The sequence below is a fragment of the Hemiscyllium ocellatum genome, chromosome 6 (genome assembly GCF_020745735.1).
Source record: "Hemiscyllium ocellatum isolate sHemOce1 chromosome 6, sHemOce1.pat.X.cur, whole genome shotgun sequence".
Lineage (NCBI taxonomy): Eukaryota > Metazoa > Chordata > Chondrichthyes > Orectolobiformes > Hemiscylliidae > Hemiscyllium > Hemiscyllium ocellatum.
The window spans coordinates 55,555,363-55,575,165 of record NC_083406.1 but is presented as its reverse complement, the minus strand read 5'-3'; the positions used below and the strand labels follow the sequence as shown (position 1 = coordinate 55,575,165).

At 40.2% G+C, this 19,803-nt stretch overlaps 1 protein-coding gene across 1 annotated transcript in view; it reads left to right on the top strand.

Annotated features, from left to right (window-relative positions):
- Window positions 1–19,803, top strand: part of LOC132816926 (protocadherin Fat 3-like) — a 575,577-nt gene that overhangs the window by 392,901 nt on the left and 162,873 nt on the right. The window contains exon 8 of the mRNA XM_060826951.1: window positions 9,316–9,591. Coding sequence (XP_060682934.1) covers window positions 9,316–9,591 — 276 coding nt within the window. The remainder of the gene's footprint in view (window positions 1–9,315; window positions 9,592–19,803) is intronic.

Here is a 19,803-nt window from a genome sequence, read left to right as displayed (position 1 = left end):
TTGTTGCAAACGTTTCGTCCCCTTTCTAGGTGACATCCTCAGTGCTTGGGAGCCTCCTGTGAGAAGAGACACAACAAACAGTGAGACAAAGTATCATACCTCTGATAACAAGGAAAAGACAAACACACAACCACAACACCAAGGAGAAAGAAGCACTAAAATCATTAAGAAACGATAAGAACATAATCATACTACCAGCAGACAAAGGCAGAATGACGGTCATCCTGGACAAATCAGATTACACTCAAAAGGCAGAACAACTACTTGCAGATACCAACACCTACCAAAAGAGGGAGTTTGACCCCACTCTCCAGCTCACCAATAGGATAAACAACACACTGAGGAATCTACAAAAAAATGGACAGATAACCAGGTCTGACCTACAAAGAATGAAACCAGAAAGCAACAACACCCCCAGATTCTATGGACTACCTAAAGTACACAAACCAGACATCCCACTCAGACCCATAGTATCACTACCAGGGACACCATCACACAAACTGGCTAAAGAGCTACAACAGAAACTGAAACACCTGATCAGCGGATCCAGACACTCTGTACAGTCAACACAAGAATTCTTGGACATCATCAGAAATATACACATAGACAAGGAAGAAACCATGGTCTAATTCGATGTAACGGCACTGTTCATCTCTATCGACAAAACCCTAGCCAGAGAAACAATATCCAACCTGCTGGACATACATAACAGACAACAGGACATTGAACCTATTAACAAAGATGGCATACTTAAACTAGTGGACCTGTGCCTCCCAACACACTTCACATTCAACAACCAGATATATGAACAAATCAACAGAACACCCATGGGCTCATCGATCTCCGGACTCATAGCAGAAGCAGTAATGCAAAGGTTAGAAAAAACAGTTTTAACGCAATTACAACGCAAACTCTGGGTCAGATACGTGGACGACACCTTTGTAATCATTAAAAACACAGAAATAGAGAACACACACCGGATCATCAACGCCACACTCACAGGAATCCGATTCACGAGAGAGGAAGAAAAGGACAACCAGCTCCCATTCCTAGACGTGATGATACAGAGAACACCGAACGGAGAATTCACCATGAAGGTATACAGAAAAGCCACACACACAGACCAAGTCCTGAGCTATGAAAGCAACCACCCCAACACACACAAACGAAGTTGCATCAGGACATTATTCAAAAGGGCCACAACACACTGCAGCACACCTGAACTACAAAAAGAGGAAGAAGAACACCTATACAAGGTATTCACCAAAAACGGATACCCGTGCAATTTCATCAACAGATGCCTAAGGGAAAGACAACGAAATGACGACATGCCACAACCCAAAGGACTTGCCACACTACCATACATCAAGAGCATTTCTGAACTGACAGCTAGACTATTACGACCACTAGGACTCATAACAGCACACAAACCAACAGCCACTCTCAGAAAACAACTCACCAGGACAAAGGTCCCGATACCCAGCATAAGCAAAACCAATGTAGTGTACAAAATCCCATGCAAGGACTGCACAAAACACTACATAGGACAAACAGGAAGACAGCTAACAACCCGCATCCATGAACACCAACTAGCCACGAAACGACACGACCAACTATCCTTAGTAGCCATACACTCAGATGACAAACAACATGAATTCGATTGGGACAACACCACTATTATAGGGCAAGCCAAACAGAGAACAGCCAGGGAATTCCTAGAGGCATGGCACTCATCCACAAATTCCATCAACAGACACATCAACCTAGACCCTATATACTGGCCATTGCAGCGGACAGCAACTGACAACCGAAAGCGGCCGATTCAAACCACTATAAATGCCGGAGGAATCAGCGTAGAAGCGCTTCACAGGAGGCTCCCAAGCACTGAGGATGTCACCTAGAAAGGGGACGAAACATTTGCAACAAAAACTCCCAGCTCGGCGAACAGAACCACAACAATAATTCAAGAGATTCAGCAGAAGTTCATCCCAAAGAAGAAGAATCATACAAGACAATCATGAAAGAAAATGGTTACAATATGGTGAAGATTAGTGAGAAACCAAAGGATTAGGAAACCTTTAAAAACCAGCAGAGGATAACTTAAAAAAGCAATAAGGGAGGAGAAAATGAAATATAAGGTTAAGCTAAGTTGTAAATAAAAGAAGATTGCATGAGTTATTTTAGATAAATAAAAGGTAAGAGAAAGGCAAGAGTGTACATTAGACTCCTGGAAAATGAGTATTTGGGAAGTAGTATTGGGGAGCAACGGAATTCAAATGACCTAATTAGGTGCTTTGCATTTGTTTTCAGAGTGGAAATCACCAGCAGCATTTGAACAGGGGAACTGAGGACATGGTTGCTAATTTTGCAAAGACAGATGGAGGGATAGGTGGTGTTGAGGAAGCAGGGAGGATTGTGGAAGGACTTGGACAGTCTAGGAGAGTGGGCAAAAAAGTGGCAGTTAGAATGTAATGTTGGTAAATAATAGAGGCAAACCTTGTTTTCTAAATGGGGAAAAGTTTTGGAAATCTGAAACGCAACGGGGCTTGGCGATCCTAGTTAAGGATTCTCTAAAGGTTAACATGTAGGTTAGATGGCAGTTAGGAAAGCAAATGCAATGTTAGTATTCATTTCAAGAGGGCTGGAGTATAAGAGAAGGGCTGTACTACTGGCACAGTGTTTATGAACTGGAGGATGTACTACAGGCACTAGAATGCTTGAGGGAACGAAAATTTATCTGGATTCATGGTACCAAGAAGCAGTCACATTTCTTAGGTAATAAGAAAGAGCTGCTGATACTGAAGGTCTGAAAAATGCTGGTTTTTTGAGTCCAGTATGGCTGTTCTTTGGAAGACATCACTTAGTTTTGGCTTATTTGATTTAGGGTACTCGGGGACAGGAGAGTGTGGCTGCAGGTTCGAGCAGGAGCCTCAGCGAATGTCCAACAGATTTGAAGTTCTTTCAGGATGTCTGGAAGAGAGTGAGGGCTTTTGGATAGATGTGTTAACCGTTCATGGGTAAGGAAACCATTTAAGATGGAGGAATAAGAAATGTATTGGTCATAAGGGACAGTATTGAGAAGGGTATTGATGCTATTCTCTGCCAAAAAGGAACATGTACTCACATCAATAGTTCATGACATACACTGATTTTATTTCTGTTATGCCATGTTAGTCCCACTATTGCCTTCTTAATCTCAGACTGCTGAATGTACATTTATCATTGGAAAGACCTCCACAACAGTATTAAAGAAAATCATCAATTAGAGCCATAGAATCATTGGGTTGTTACGAATCAGCAAATTTGAACCGAAATGTCAGAATGAAAACCCACATTTGCCAGCAGCATTAACAACTTGGCAATTTTATCACAGTCTGTCCTAAATGGCTCCACCATCCACGTACCAGTGTGAGCAGGTTTCCTAATGCTGTTGTTATGCCTCACGAGGACAGCATGCTAGAAACCAAGCTCCACTAATCCTAGAATTGTTGCAAAAGTTAAAACTACATGGAAATATGCAAAGTTCCAAATTTAATTGGGATAGACTCAGGTTACAGATAACACGGGTTAGGTTCCTGTACTTAACTAGAACTACTGTTTATTACAAAAGTGTAAATTTCTAATTGCAAGTAATCAGCTGTGAACTTTCAACATAAGATTGTACTGGGTCAGGCTCCAAAGGGGATTGGTGTCTCACACAATACAACTTTATAATTTCCCCTTTCATTATAAAAGGCTGGGAACCGCATTTCAGTAGGGCCAGTCCGTAGGGTTTGCTGCGAACATCCTGTTGCTTGGCAGGAATTTGGGTTCTTCAACCTCTGTTTGCCAGTTTCTTCTCACTTCTTTTCAGGAGGCACGCACGGTTGGGACATAAACTGCAACATCTCTTAGCTACTGGTTAAAGCCACCACTTAGAGCAACTAGTGGGAGAAACGAACTGTCTGTCTTATCTTCAGGAAATTTTACAGGCTTGCGAGAAAGAGACTCACTATCTCACCTTCTAGAAGTTTGAGGGCTTCTCATTGCATCGTTCACACCCAGAAGCTGTTAAGCTACTCATGAGCCAATCGGAGTTATCAGGCTCATGTCTTTTGCCATCCACGACAGGTCACAATTCCACAAACCAATCGATAGCCTTTTGCTGGTGAATTTCGATTTGTTTGGACACATCAATGCCAAGCTGTATCCTCTTACACCTTCCCCCATTGCTTGCAAAGCAATGTGTAGATGCAGCTTACAAATTTCAGAAATTTCATTTTTAAAAGTACAGCAATTCCTTCCTCAGTCCTTTATTGCAAAGCAGTCAAATGCTGAAAAGATTGGGTTCAAAACCTTGCACAAGTTCCTGTGCCAGATTTTTGTTGAACTCTTCCATCCACTTCAATATGAACATAGGCTTTACAGCTGACTTTACAATAGACCAAGCATTTAGTCATATATTTGCTACTAGCTTTTTTTTCTGTGGGCCATCACATCGAAGAGCCCATCAGAGCCATCTACAATGGGATTTGCTTGAAACCTCACCTTCCAATAAAGTGGTATCTTAGTTGATGGCCACTTGTGCTTAACAATAATTGAACATGAGTAGGTCATTCAACCCCTCAAGCCTGTTCCACCATGCAGTGAAATAATGGTTGATCTGTGATGCAATTCCATGTACTTGCCTTTTGCCATTATCCCTTAATACCTTTGCTTAAAAAAAGTATTTTTCTCTGATTTAAAATGAATAACTGATGCAGCCTCCACTGCCATTTGCAGAAGAGAGTTCCAAGCATCTACTTCCAAGCATCTATAGAAATGCTTCCTAAGAGCTCTTCTGAATAGTCTGATCCTAATTACAGATAAAGCATGGAAACAGAACCTTTGGTCACACTTGTCCATGCCGATCAGATATCCGAAATAAATCTAGTGCCATTTGCCAGCATTTGGCCCATATCCCTCTAAAACCTTGCTTTTCATATACCCATTCAGATCCCTTTTAAATGCTGTAATTATACTAGCCTTCAGCACTTCCTCTGGTAGCTCATTCCACACATGCACCACCTTCTCTGTGAAACAGGTGCCCCTAAGGTTCCTTTTAAATCATTTCGCTCTCTAGTTTTTAACTCCCTGGCCCTGGGCAAAAGACTTTGTCTATTTGCCCTATCAACGCCCCTCATGATTTTATAAACCTCTATAAAGTTACTCATTAGCTCTGATATTCCGGGGAAAATAGCCCCAGCCTATTCAACTTCTCCCTATAGGTCAAACTCTCCAACCCTGGCAACATCCTTGTAAACCTTTTCTGAATCCATTCAAGTTTCACAACATCCTTCCTATAAGCACAGAGACCAGAATTGCACACTATTCCAAAAATGGCCTAACCAATGTTCAAAATGCAGCACCTCATATTTGTCTAAATTAAGCTCCATCTGCTCATCCTCGGTCCATTGGCCTATCTGATCAAGATCCCATTGTACTCTGGCATAACCTCCTTCACTGTCCATTACACCTCCAGTTGTGGCATCATCAGCAAATTTACTAACCCTATTTCCTATTGTTCACATCCAAATCATTTATATAAATGATGAAAAGCAGTGGATCCAGCACCAAGCCTTGTGGCACACCACTGGTCACAGGTCTCCAGTGTGAAAAGCAACCTCTCAGACTATACTGTCTGATTCTAGAATCCACAATGAGTAGAAAAATTTTATCTTCATCTACCTTGTCTTCTCCTGTTAATAACTTGAAGACTTCAATCAGATCACCCCTTAACCTTCTAACTTGAAGAGAAAGCAGGCCTAATTTGTAACTTGAAGTCTGAATATCATTTCTGTAAACATATGTTCCTGCAAAATCAATATATCATTTCTAAGTTGCAGCCAAGACCTGCTTACAATACTACAAGCGGGGCTAACCAGGCTTTTGTGTAACTACAGCGTAACTTCTGCATCTTTGTACTCCAGCCCTTTGCATATAAAGGTCAGCATTCCATTAATGTTCTTGATTATTTTCTACACCTGTTTGTGATATTTTAGAGATCTATGTACCTGAACTTCAAGTCTCTTTAGACGTCTATTAGCTGTATTTAACTTCATACCTTCATACCAATTGAAGGCGGGGTAGTGAGGTAGGAATAGGTGAACACAGGTAAACTGTATGACCTGATTGGTCAATGGGAGGAATGAATCCGGTTAGTAGCTGAAAGAAAGGATTGATCAGAGGAGTGGAAGAGAATCAGGGGATGGGAAGAGAGATTATTTGAAATTGAAGAATGCAATGTTAAGTCCTCCAGGTTGTAGGCTGCCTGGGCGAAAGATGAGGAGTTGTTCCTCCAACTTGCGGTCTGATTCACTGTGGCAATGGAGGAGGCCAAGAAAGGTCATGTCGGAAAGGGAGTGGGAAGGGGAAGTAAAATGGGCCATTACTTGGAGGTCAGGTCAGCCCCTTAAGGCCTGGCTGAGATGCTCGGTGAAATGTGCCCTGATTTAATTTTGGTCACCCCAATGTGGAGAAGACCACATTTAATCAGTAGGCCAAAATTCATGATGTGCTAGTCAAGACCACAATCAAAAGATTACTGGGGAAAGAAAATTTATGAAATTAGCCTTAATTATGCAGTTTCTTTTGAATTTTATGCTTTCATAATCACATGGTGTAAAAGAAAACATTGTAGTTTCCTTTTATTAAAACTTTGCTTATGCTTAACAATTATAAATAACTGGAAACCTGCCCACAAAAAAACACAAAAATATCCTCAATGTATTTTTCATTTTAAGAAAAATAAAATTGTTCTATTCTTCAACACTCCGAAAAGTGTTTAGTATTAGATACTTAAGTAGCATACCCCAAAAACAAATTGACATTCATCATTGGGTTGTTCTTAGTAACCTTTATTAATGTAACTGAGCTTGTTTATTATCCTTGAAGTCATTTTGAAGTCAGTCATTAATGTTTGTAATGGAAGCCTCAACGCAAATATAATTTCCACATTAAAATTAAAAATTTGGAAGCACTTTCCACACTTTTGGATGTTGTCACTGAAATGTTATTTGACTATTATCATTACTTTAGGAAACATAGTTGTCTTACTACATTTAGAAGCAATTCAGAGAACTTTTATTCAGCTCATTCCTGGGTTGAAAACCTTATGAAAAAAAGATTGAACAAGCAAAGTCCATAACCATTCAATTTTACCATAATTAGATGATCATATTGAAACCTATAAGATCTTGAACAGACTGAATAGGGTGGATACCAATAAAATGTTTCCTCTTCTGGAAAAGACCAAAATGAGGGGATATAGTTTAAGAATAATGGGCCAGCTTTTAGGACAGATAAGATTTTTTCTCTCCAAGGGTCATTAGAGTGTGGACTGCCATTCCTTAGAAGGTAGTTGAGGCTGGCTCTTTAAATTAATTAAAAGCTGGATTAAATTAATTTTTGACAGACGAGGGATTGTAGTGTTATGAAGTGCAGACAAGAAAGTGCAGCTGAGACCACAACAGCTCAGCCATGATCTTACTAAATAATATAACCGGCTTGAAGGGACAAACGGCTGACTCCTGTTTCTATGTTCCTACATTGTCTAACTTAGTTATTAGTGGTTAATATTTATTTTAATAGTTGCTATTTTGTAAAATATTCCTAAACTGTGTATAGTTCTGGAGAAAAAAAACTTTTTTTAAAAATCTCAAATATAAACTACAATTTGCATAACTTAATCTTCGAAGCAAGATATGTCTTTACATTTCTGTAAATGAGTCATACTTCTATATTTTTCTTTACTGAATATGCAGTACTATTATTTTGTAAGAATATAAGATATAGTAGCAGAAAATAGACCATATAACACCTTGTTCATGGTCAATCATTCAGTACATCCAGTTGATATTCAGCCTCAACTCCCAATTTCACATATGTAGTCTTGGAGCCTTGAGATAAGGACAGTCTCTCTCTATCTCAGCTTTAAATATACTTAGTCATGTGATATCCATATACAGTTCAATCAAGATTTGCTTATTCTTGTATTCCAATCCCATCGCAATAAAAACAAATATAACATTTACCTTTTCCTAAGTGTTTGCTGTACCTGCACAATGACTTTGTGTCCAAAGTCTCTCTAATAATTAACATTTTCAAATTTCGCACCTTTCAAAACATATTTTGTATTTCTATTTTTCCTCCAAGCAAGTAACCTGTCACATCCCCATATTATTTTCTGTCTGCCATTTTGTTGCTAATCACTTAATCTGCCTGTATCTTTTTAACTGTCACTTTCTTACTTCCTCACGTAGATCTCCATTTATCTTTGTAGTATTAACAAACTTTAATGCCGTGTTCTCTCTTCATCTCAACCATTAAAATTTATTATAAATAGCTGACTATGATAGTTTAACCATAAGATTCTTGGAAACAGTGGATATCACAGTAGAATTTGTATCTTCAACACTTCAAATCTCCATATTTTGGTTTAGACTCACATTAGTCAGTCAGATTGTGACCTTATGGATGATTGCGATGTCAGAAATCTTTGAAAGAGAATATTGGTGACTAAGTTATGTTATCTTTTCATTATAGCTTTAAGATTTTATCAATGATTTTTCTTTACATTTCTTATAATATTGAACATTTTTGAAACTCCAAATAATGGGATCTTAATGCCTTTAAAAATGTGCTTAGGTCCAGACCACGAGTAGATCCCTACCATGTTAATGATGCCTAGTCACCCTTCTGCATGATTTTATCAGAATCCACTCTATGAGCACTGGAGCAAGTTGGTGCTGCTGTGACAGCATGAGACATTAAGGGCAATCTGAGACGAAGGAATCTTCAAGAAATGTATGAACGTTTTTAAAAATGTATTTGTGATCAAAGCATGACCTGTGGCTGCAACTCTGTGGCCTTGTGGCAGAAATAGCTGTTGGATGGAGAGAGAATGATAGGAGGACTCATGGGCCTGCTGAGCAGATATGAGATATGAGCAAACCACCTCCAAGTGCGTACTGAGCTTTACCCTCAACTGGGGCCTCATAAGACAGCATTTTCAAAATCATTAGCTTTTAGCAGGTAAGTAGCCATTGATGTCCACCTGTTATGGGGACAGAAACGTGCGGACCATTGACCTGATGCCCGTGTTTCCAGATTGTTCCTGACCTACCTCCTTGGAACATACTGTCCTGCCTTTCAAATACAAAATAACTTGCATGTTTACTGTAGAAAAATGACAAATTACCAAAATGTACAGTGCAGAAAATTCAGAACTTATATTTGAAAGCTCATTGTTACAATCATTGAGCTAAATCTCTAATTGTGCCCTGTTTGGACTTACAGGTATTTGTCAGAATACTCGACAATAACGATAATGGACCTGTGTTCTCCAAGCCAAGCTATGATGTTACCATTTCTGAAGATGCTGCCATAAATACTGAAATTCTGCACATCAAAGCTACTGACAGGGATGAGAAAAGCAAATTAACATACTCTATACACAGCAGTATAGATCCCATAAGCCTCCGTAAATTTCATCTTGATCATAGTACAGGAATGTTGAGCATAGCTGAAAAAGTGGATCATGAAGCACAGGCTCAGCATAGTTTGACTGTAATGGTAAGTGAGTGTTCACACAACATTTTCAGAATTTGCCTTTTCGAGGAACATCTCTTCACATCAAAACCGATAAGCATTTGCTGCATATATTCTATTTGAAGATGCCTCTTTTGTTTCAAAGTTCTGTTGCGGATTCTTGTTAAGAGACCACTCAAGATTATAGATTACAGCATTTGTGTGTGTTATTTTGGTTAACCCTATCTATGCTGAAACTAGCCATTTTACTGTCTTTACTGTACTTGTTAAATTCAATTGATTAGCGAGAGATTCCACTGTGAATAGGTGCTGAGGAATGTGCTGCATGGAGTGTAATTGTTTAGAGAGAAATTAATAATTTGAATTTAAATGTAAGTTACATGATTAGCAGATTTGTAGATGACACTAAAATTGTTAGTTGTTAGTTTAAAGGATAACTAGATTCCAAAAGGATGCTAATGATTTGGCTGAGTGGGTGAGAAAGAGGCAACTAGAATTCAGTCCAGAGGAGTGTGAAGTAATGTGTTGGGGAGATGCACAATAAACAGGGTATTGTGGCAGATAGACGAAGTGAGAAACGTTGGAGCATGTCCATGAAAGTACATGGCAGGACAAGTTGATGCAGTGGCAAAGAACAAAGAAAATTGCAGTACAGGTACAGGCCCTTAGGCCCTACAAGCCTGTGCTGATCCAGATCCTCTATCTGAAACAGTTCCTATTTTCCAAGGATCTGTATCCCTCTGCTCCCTGCCTATTCATGTATCTGTCTGGTTACATCTTAAGTGACGCTATCATTCCCACCTCTACTACCTTCGCTGGCAATGCTTTCCAGGCACCCACCACCCCCTGCATAAAGAACTTTCCATGCAAATTCTTTCTTAAACTTTTCCCTTCTCATCTTCAACTCATGACCCCTAGTAATTGAATCACTCTGGGGGAAAAAAGCTTCTTGCTATCCACCCTGTCTATATCTCTCATGATGTTGTAGATCTCAATCAGGATGCCCCCCCCCGCCCCTCAACCTCCTCCTTTCTAATGAAAATAATTCTAATCTACTCAACATCTCTTCATAACTTGCACCCTCCATATCAGACAACATCCTGGTGAAACTCCTCTGCACCCTCTCCAAAGCATCTACATCATTCTGGTAATGTGATGACCAGAAATGTATGCAGTATTCCAAATGTGGCAGAACCAAAGTCCTTTACAACTGTAACATGACCTGCCAACACTAGTACTGAATACTTCATCCGATGGGAAGCATGCTATATGCCTTCTTGACCACTCTAGCAACCTACGTTGCCAACTTCAGGGTACAATGGATCGGAACACCCGGATCATTCTTTACATTAATTTTCCCCAGGGCTTTACCATAGAGTTCACTCTCGAATTGGATTTTCTAAAATACATCACCTTACATTCGTCCCAATTGAACCCCATCTGCCAATGAAAACACATGGAATGCTTCCTTTGCATTGATGATGTGTGGGATACCAAAGCTGTGATATAATGCCAGAAATATATAAAACATTGATTAAGCCACAGCTGGAATTTTGTGTACAGTTAGGAGAGCACTTGATACAATAGGCAGGAAGGCCTGCTTCCCCTATCAGGTCAGATACCAGAGTGTAGATTTAACGTAACTGGCAGAAGAATTAGAGGGGACGTGAAAAACGTCTTTTCCCAGAGGTTGGTAGATGTTTGGACTTTTCTGCCTTGTTTGGTAGTGGAGTCAGAACTGTTATAACCAGACCAAACCCCCTCAGAATATATTAAGAAGATAGACTAGGCCCCAACGTATTTTTATTTTTAAAGGCAGGTGTAAGACATAGTATTATGAATGCAATTTGATTGGCGAAACTACCAAGCTTGAAGCTAACCATGCTTTATTTTTACACAATAATTAAAGTACAAACAAAACAAAGAAGAATTGAAATAATAACTCGACTGGAAAACTTTACAGAATAATAGATTATTTAACAACTAAACAGCAATTGTTCCAATCTAGTAACATCCCATTAACAAACCCTTAGCAAAGGCAAAGTTATCAAAAGAGATTATCTCACATGCAATTGAGCAGCAGGAAGAGAATTCAGCTTTTAACTGTAACAGAGAAAAGAATATTAACTTCCACATCCAGCTTCAAGACCCCAGCAACAGCTGAAAGCTAAAACTAAAATCCTAGTTCACTGGGAGCTTGACCCCACCCATTCATGCTTCTATTATTTCAACGTTTTAATAGAAAACAAAGCTAACTGGGCTCAAAGCAGCCAGCTCATCTCCACATTTACAGTACTTGCTTTCAAAAATAAAGGCAGAACAAATCCTCCTCACAGGCACAGCTTGTAACCGAACTCCTCCACTTGTTTGAAAGGAATCTGAATCTGGAGCTGTAGTGCTATAACCTGCAATGCTACAGACCAGATACTGGAAGGTGAAACTAGAATTTGCCAGACACAATTGACTCAACAGCCTCTTTCTGTGTGTAACCTTTCAATGTTTCTATTACTATACTTATATTTACTGTACTTGTCAGGTCCTTGAAGGATTTCTTACATTTATATCCTTATAAATATAAATATTCTTCCTAATGCTAGAAAACAGAATATCTTTCTTTGGCATCACCTCTTAGAAATGAACATCAGAGAACCAAGGCAGAGCCTAGCAACTTGTTAGTGAGAATCTCCACGTTTGAGCAGTTTTGGTGACCAACCTGCAAGTCAATGCAGTCTTTATTTAGTTGGTTTTGAATAGGCATCTAGAAAAACAAATGACAACAAAATCTCACTTTGGGAAGTGGATAGGCACCTTGTTCAGAGGGGCTTGTGTGGATGATAAAATGGGAATGAGGCCTGGAGTTAGAATAGTTTTCGTTTCCAATCAAGTTGATGTTTGTTTGCTGTCACAATCCCAGTTTAAAAAAACACAAATTAATCATGCTGCTGTTAAGTAGTGAGGGACATTACAGGCAAATTCACCTCCGAGTACAATGGGACCTTGATCAGATGGCTGGAGGGCTGAGGAGTGGCAAATAGAGTTTAAGTTAGAGAAAAGTGAAGTGCTGCATTTTGGAAAGGCAAATCAGGGCAGGACAGAGTTGCAGGTAGACAGGATAGTGAAGAAGGTGTTTGGCATGCTTGCCTTTATTGGTCAGTGTATTTAAGTATAGAAGTTGGCAGGTCATGTTGCATCTGTAAAGGACATTGGTTAGGCCAATTTTGGAATATTGCAGTTCTGGTCTCCTTCCTATCAGAAGGATGTTGTGAAACTTGAAAGGGTTCAGAAAAGATTTATAAGCATGTTGCCTGGATTATCGGGTTTGTGCTATAGGGAGAGGTTGAGTGGGCTGGGGCTATTTTCCCTGGAACGTCGGAGGCTGAGGGGCAACCTTATACAAGTTCATAAAATTGAGGGGCATGGATAGAGAGAACAGCCAAGGTTTTTCCCTGGGGTGAGGGAAGTCCAAAACTAGAGGGCATAGGTTCAAGGTGAGAGGGAAAGGATTTAAAAGGGACCTAAGGGGCAACATTTTCATGCAGAGGGTGATGTGTGTATGGAATGAACTGCCAGAGAAAGTAGTGGAGGCTGGTACAATTAAAACATTTTAAAAGGCATCTGGATGGGTACATCAATAGGAAGGATTTAGAGAGATATGGGCCAAATGTTGACAAATGGGACTAAATTAATTTAGGAGATCTAGTCAGCATGGATGAGTTGGGCCAAAGGATCAGCTTCCATGATGTACAGCTATGTGATTCCGTGTCCTTGCATTGAATCGGCATAGATTCTTATCCTCAATGGGAATCACTAATTAGTAGTGAGGAGCAGAATTCCATTTAAAATTAGTTTCTCCTCCTCAGCAATTTATTTATTTTTTTCCAAATGCTAAATAATGGTCTGGTAAATTAGTTTGATTACAACAACATAGTACCAAACTTAGACAGTGTTGTTTGCAGGCACAAACATAGAAAATAGAACAATACAGCACAGAACAGGTTCTTCAGCCCTCAATGTTGCGCCAGTCTGTGAACTAATCTAAGCCTATCCTCCCTACACTATGTGCTTATCCAAGAACTGTTTAAATGTCCCTAATGTGTCTGAGTTAACTACAATGGCAGACAGAGCATTCCACGCTCTTACCACTCTCTGAATAAAGAACCTGCCTTTGACATCTGTCTTATATCTATCACCCCCTCGTATAAGCTGACATAATCATTCTCAGAAAAAACTCTCACTGTCTACCCTATCTAATCCTCTGATCATCTTGTATATCTCTATTAAATCCCCTCTTAGCCACCTTCTCTTCAATGAGAACAGACCCAAGTCCCTCAGCCTTTCCTCATGACCTTCCTTCCAGACCAGGCAACATCCTAGTAAATCTCCTCTGCACCTTTTCAAATGTTTCCACATTTTTCCTGTAATGGCCGGTGGGGGGGGGGGGGGAAACCAGACTGCACGCAGGTACTCCAAGTGAGGCCGCACTAGTGTTTTGTACATTTGCGGCATCATGTCAAGGCTCCAGAACTCAATCCCTCTCCCAATAAAACTGAACACGCCGTATGCCTTCCTAACAACATTATAAACCTGGGTGGCAACTTTCAGGGATCTATGTACAAGGACACCAAAATCTCTCTACACACTACCAAGGATTTTTCCATTGGCCTAGTATTCTGCCTTCCGGTTATTCTTCCCAAAGTGAATCACCTCACATTTAGTTGCATTGAACTCCATTTTCCACCTCTCAGCCCTATGCTGCAGTTTGTCCAAGTCCCCCTGCAACCTGCAACATGCTTCCACACTGTCCACCACTCCACCGACTTTAGTGTCATCTGCAAACTTACTAACCCATCCACCTATGTCTGCATCCAAATCATTTATGAAAATGACAAACAGCAGTGGTCCCAAAGCAGATCCTTATGGCACACCACTAGTAACAAGACTCCAGGCTGAATATTTCCCATCAATCACACCTTCTTTCAGAAAGCCAGTTTCTAATCCAAACTGCTAAATCACCCTCAATCCCATGCCTCTGCATTTTCTCCAACAGCCTACCATGGGAACCTTATCAAAGGCTTTACTGAAGTCCATGTACACCACGCCAATTGTCCTAGCCTCATCCAAATGCTTGGTCACCTTTTCAAAAAACTCAGAGGTTTGTGAGACACGACTGCCCTTGCCAAAACCATGTTGACTATCTCCAATCAAATTGTTGCTTGCTAGATGATTATAAATCCTTTCTCTTATAATCCTTTCCAATCCTTTATCTACAACAGAAGTAAGATTCACTGGTCTGTAATTACCTGGGTCATCTCTAATGCCCTTCTTGAGCAAGGGCCCAAATTTGCAATCCTCCAGTCTTCTGGCACTAAACCTGAAGACAATGACAACTCAAAGATCAAGGGCAAAAGCTTCACCATCGCCTCCCTAGCTTCCCAAAGAATCCTCGAATAAATTCCATCCGGCCCAGGGGACTTGCCTACTTTCACACTTCTAGATTTGATAACACCTCCTCTTTATAACCTCAATCCATTCTAGTCTAATAGCCTGTATCTCAGTCTTCTTCTCTACAATATTCTTCTTTTCCTGAGTGAAAACAGATGAGAAATATTCATTCAGCACGTCTCTGATCTCCACAGGGTCCCCATACGACTTCCCACTTCTGTCTTTGACTGGCCCTATTCCTACCCTAGTCATCCTCTTATACCTCACATACGTGTAGAAAGCTTCTTTAGTCTACCTGCTAAAGACTGCTCATGTCCCCTCCTTGCTTTTCTGAAGTCTCTCTTTAAATCCTTCCTAGCCCATCTGTACTTCTCCAGCACCTCATCTGAACCATCTCGTCTCAATGTTACAGAAGCCACCCTCATCCACTTAACAAGAGATATAATTTCTTTAATAAACCACAGTTCCCATACCCTATCACTTCCTTCCTGCCTGACAGGGACATACCTATCAAATACACACAATATCTGTTCCTTAAACCAGGTCCACATTTGGTTCTCCCCATTCCTTGCATTTTGCTACCCCATTCTATGCAACCTAAGTCTTGCCTAATCACATTGTAATTGCCGTTCCCCCATCTATAATTCTTGCCCTGTGGCATGATTAGATTAGATTAGATTCCCTACAGTGCAGAAACAGGCCCTTCGGCCCAACAAGTCCACACCGACCCTCTGAAGAGTAACCCACCCAGACGATTTACCTACTCCCTATTAATGCACCTATCACCTTGGGCAATTTAGCATGTCCAATTCACCTGACATGCACATCTTTGGACTGTGGGAGGAAACCGGAGCACCTGGAGGAAATCCATGCAGGCACAGGGAGAATGTGCAAACTCCACGCAGACAGTCGCCCGAGACTGGAATCGAACCTGGATTCCGGGCGCTGCAAGGCAGCAGTGCTAACCACTGCGCCATTGTGCCACCCTTTCCATCGCTAAACAAAACGTTTGGAGTACTGTGTGCAGTTCTGGTCGCCTCACTTTAGGAAAGATGTGGAAGCTTTGGAGAGGGTGCAGAGAAGATTTACCAGGATGTTGCCTGGAATGGAGAATAGGTCGTACGAGGATAGGTTGAGAGTTCTCGGCCTTTTCTCGTTGGAACGGCAAAGGATGAGGGGTGACTTGATAGAGGTTTATAAGATGATCAGAGGAATAGATAGAGTAGACAGTCAGAAACTTTTTCCCCGGGTACAACAGAGTGTTACAAGGGGACATAAATTTAAGGTGAAGGGTGGAAGGTATAGGGGAGATGTCAGGGGTGGGTTCTTTACCCAGAGAGTAGTGGGGGCATGGAATGCGCTGCCCGTGGGAGTGGTAGAGTCAGAATCATTGGCGACCTTTAAGCGGCAATTGGATAGGTATATGGATGGGTGCTTAATCTAGGATAGATGTTCGGCACAACATCGTGGGCCGAAGGGCCTGTTCTGTGCTGTATTGTTCTATGTAACTGAATTATAGTCGCTCTCTCCAAAGTGCTCACCTACCACTAAATCAAACACCTGGCCTGGCCCATTACCCTGTACCAGATCCAGTGTGGCCTCCCCTCTTGTTGGCTCTTCTACATAGTGTGTCAGGAAACCCTCCTGCACACATGGTTCAAAAACCGATCCATCCGACGTACTAGTTATAACATTTCCAGTCAATGTTGGGCAAGTTGTAGTCCCCCATAATGACTACCCTGTTCCTTTCAAAATACCCTTTCAAAAAATCCTTCTCAAAGCTCTTGAGAAGCTGTTGATCTAATATTATTAAATTAAATGATTTATTTAACCTATTTGAAAGATAGGAGCAGATAGTGCCATATCTTTGAAATGCTCAAGAAGTATAGGAACCGATTCTGTTAAATAAGTCTATGCTAACTTAATAATCAGGGACAAATAATTTGTTTATAATGGCTGGAAAAGAAAGTACTTCCAATGTGAGTCAGACTTTCATGGAGTCATGACATTTCCTTTATAAGTTATGCACAAAGTTCTGAAGTGCAACTTTTTCCTCCATTTCTAACAGATGCAATTTTCCCCATTGAGGCAGGCCTCATTTTCACTGAAGTGAGGACCATGTGGGAGTCATCATTTTTTAAAAATAATACCTATGCAAGTTGTAGGATGAATAAGGTCTGTTGAACTGTCATGACATGAAATTATTTAAATGCTCCAAAAAAATTTTAAAACGTGCTGTCGATGCCATTGAGGTTTGAGAATGTTTTGTCTGACAGCTATAATACCTCTTAGCTGATGTTTTCTTGAGGGCTATCATCATGTCATTATGAATGCTTTAAACCAGCTATAATTTGGGCGGCACGGTGGCACAGTGGTTAGCACTGCTGCCTCACAGCGCCTGAAGACCCGGGTTCAATTCCCGACTCAGGCGACTGACTGTGTGGAGTTTGCACGTTCTCCCCGTGTCTGCGTGGGTTTCCTCCGGGTGCTCCGGTTTCCTCCCACAGTCCAAAGACGTGCGGGTCAGGTGAATTGGCCATGCTAAATTGCCCATAGTGTTAGGTAAGGGGTAATGTAGGGGTATGGGTGGGTTTCGCTTCGGCGGGTCGGTGTGGACTTGTTGGGCCGAAGGGCCTGTTTCCACACTGTAAGTCTAATCTAAAAAAATTATTCTGCAGTGAGGTTCTGAGTTCACTGTTCAGTCGGTAGCTCAAATAAATTGTAAGACTGAACTGTCTTTGTGGAGTTATGAATAAAAGTTAATTTATCTCAAATAAAAGTTAATTTGAGATTTAAAAAATTCAATAAGGCTACCAAGAATGAGAATATTTCCTTTTAACATAATGAAATCCATTATGTTAAAATCCGGGTTCGATTTCACCCTCGGGCAACTGTCTGTGTGGTGTTTGCATGTTCTCCCATTGTCTGCGTGGGTTTCCTCTGGGTGTCCAAAGAAGTGCAGGTTAGGTAAATTGACCATGTTAAATTGCCCGTAGTGTTCAGGGATGTGTAGATAGGTGCATTTGTCAGGGAACATGTAGAGGCAATCGGGTAAGGGAATGGGTCTGGGTGGGTTATTCTTCAGTGGGTTGGTGTGGACTTGTTGGGCCAAATGGCCTGTTTCCGCACTGTGGGGATTCTATGATAATATTTAGACCTTTAGTCTGTTTTATCTCAGCATTATATCTGAAGTCTGTGCATAGTGAATATTGAGTGTGTTGACATCGTGTGGAAGGGTGGTAGCTGGATCAGCAGGTATTTGGAATTGCTTTGTCATAGAGTTGGATAATGGTATGATTTGGCAATGAGTCTGTGGGTGAGAGGGAACAATGGAAATGGTGAATAATTTGGCAGGAATTATCATTATGTTGGCATGGTCATAGTCTTGGAAATGAAAGTGGAGATGGAAGGGTGATGGAGTTTGAAGTGAGACAAATAGAGGACCTTCAAACAGCTATGACCAAGTTACTGAGAATTAAACAGCTAGACTTGGCATTTAGCAGCCACTGTGATGTTCTCCAACCTGTATGTGAGTAGGCAAATCTTCCCCTTTCGCTCCTTTACACTGGAATGAAGGTCATGTCATTCAGAGCGTCTCTCCTGAAGCAGGCATTGTGAGCTGGGAAATTTCCTGACTTGTGCTACTCACATCAGGAGTTAATATAGTCACATCAAGAGTAAATAAGTAATTTCCTCATGAGGAAATCAGATGATGGCGAAAGTAATAGGGGATAGGACAATAAGCTTAGAATAATGCATGACTGAGAATAATGCTTTTAGCAAATATGGCCCATGCAAAGAATAATAATAGAAAAACGAGTCTTTTTTAATCTAAATGCAAAATTCATTCATAGCTAGATATATGGTCTAGCGACAAATTAGTTTGATATTAGCACTATTACAGGGATTTGATTGCTCTGTGACATAGAGAAATAAATCTTTCAGAATACTTAATAAATCTAAAGAAAAGGTGGAATGCAAACAGAGGAGAAGTCCTAATGATAACGAATGACAAGAGGACAGTAATAAGAGAGAATTTGGCTCAGACAATCAAAAAGTAGAATTAATAAGTGTGGAGATTATGAAGAAATAAGAACAATCCCTAAGAAGGGACATACTTGCCTTAGAATTAGTACAGTGGAAGTTCAATGGATTGGTAATTTTGGAGTTGAGAATAATAGGAAGTGACCTCATTAAAGTCCATGATTCTGAAAGGGCTTCATAGGGTATACACTGAAAGCTTGTTCAACCAAAGTTCAGATTTATGCTCCACAGTAGTAGTATCATAGGCCTGGTAACCTTTCACTAATTTTTTATCCAAGTATTTACTGAGTTAATTTGCAGCAATGTATTATTTATTTTAATTTAAATAATTATATGTCCAAGAATGAATTAAGATATTGTAATCTTTACTACACAAGATTTTGAGAATAAGATGCAATATGTTTTATTTATATTGCAAATCTTACAGTACCATAATATTGCAGGAATTGTCAAACGTAGGGTGAGAAATTCTTCACTGCGTAATATTGATATTTCCATAAGATTTTGTTCAAATATACTATCCTAGTTTTATGATAAAATAGCTTTCTTTCAAAATCAAAGCTAACAGATAAGGACACAAATTACTGGCTTGTTGGGATGCATCCATTAAACGGTTCTTGCATTTTTACTTTCTACGTTCCATTAAAAACATTTCAGCAAGTTTTAAATAGACTGGCATTTAAACTGACTAAAGTTGTGTGTTGTTTTAACAAAGTAAATTAATTTTCTATTTTTTGTCCCATTGAGCTG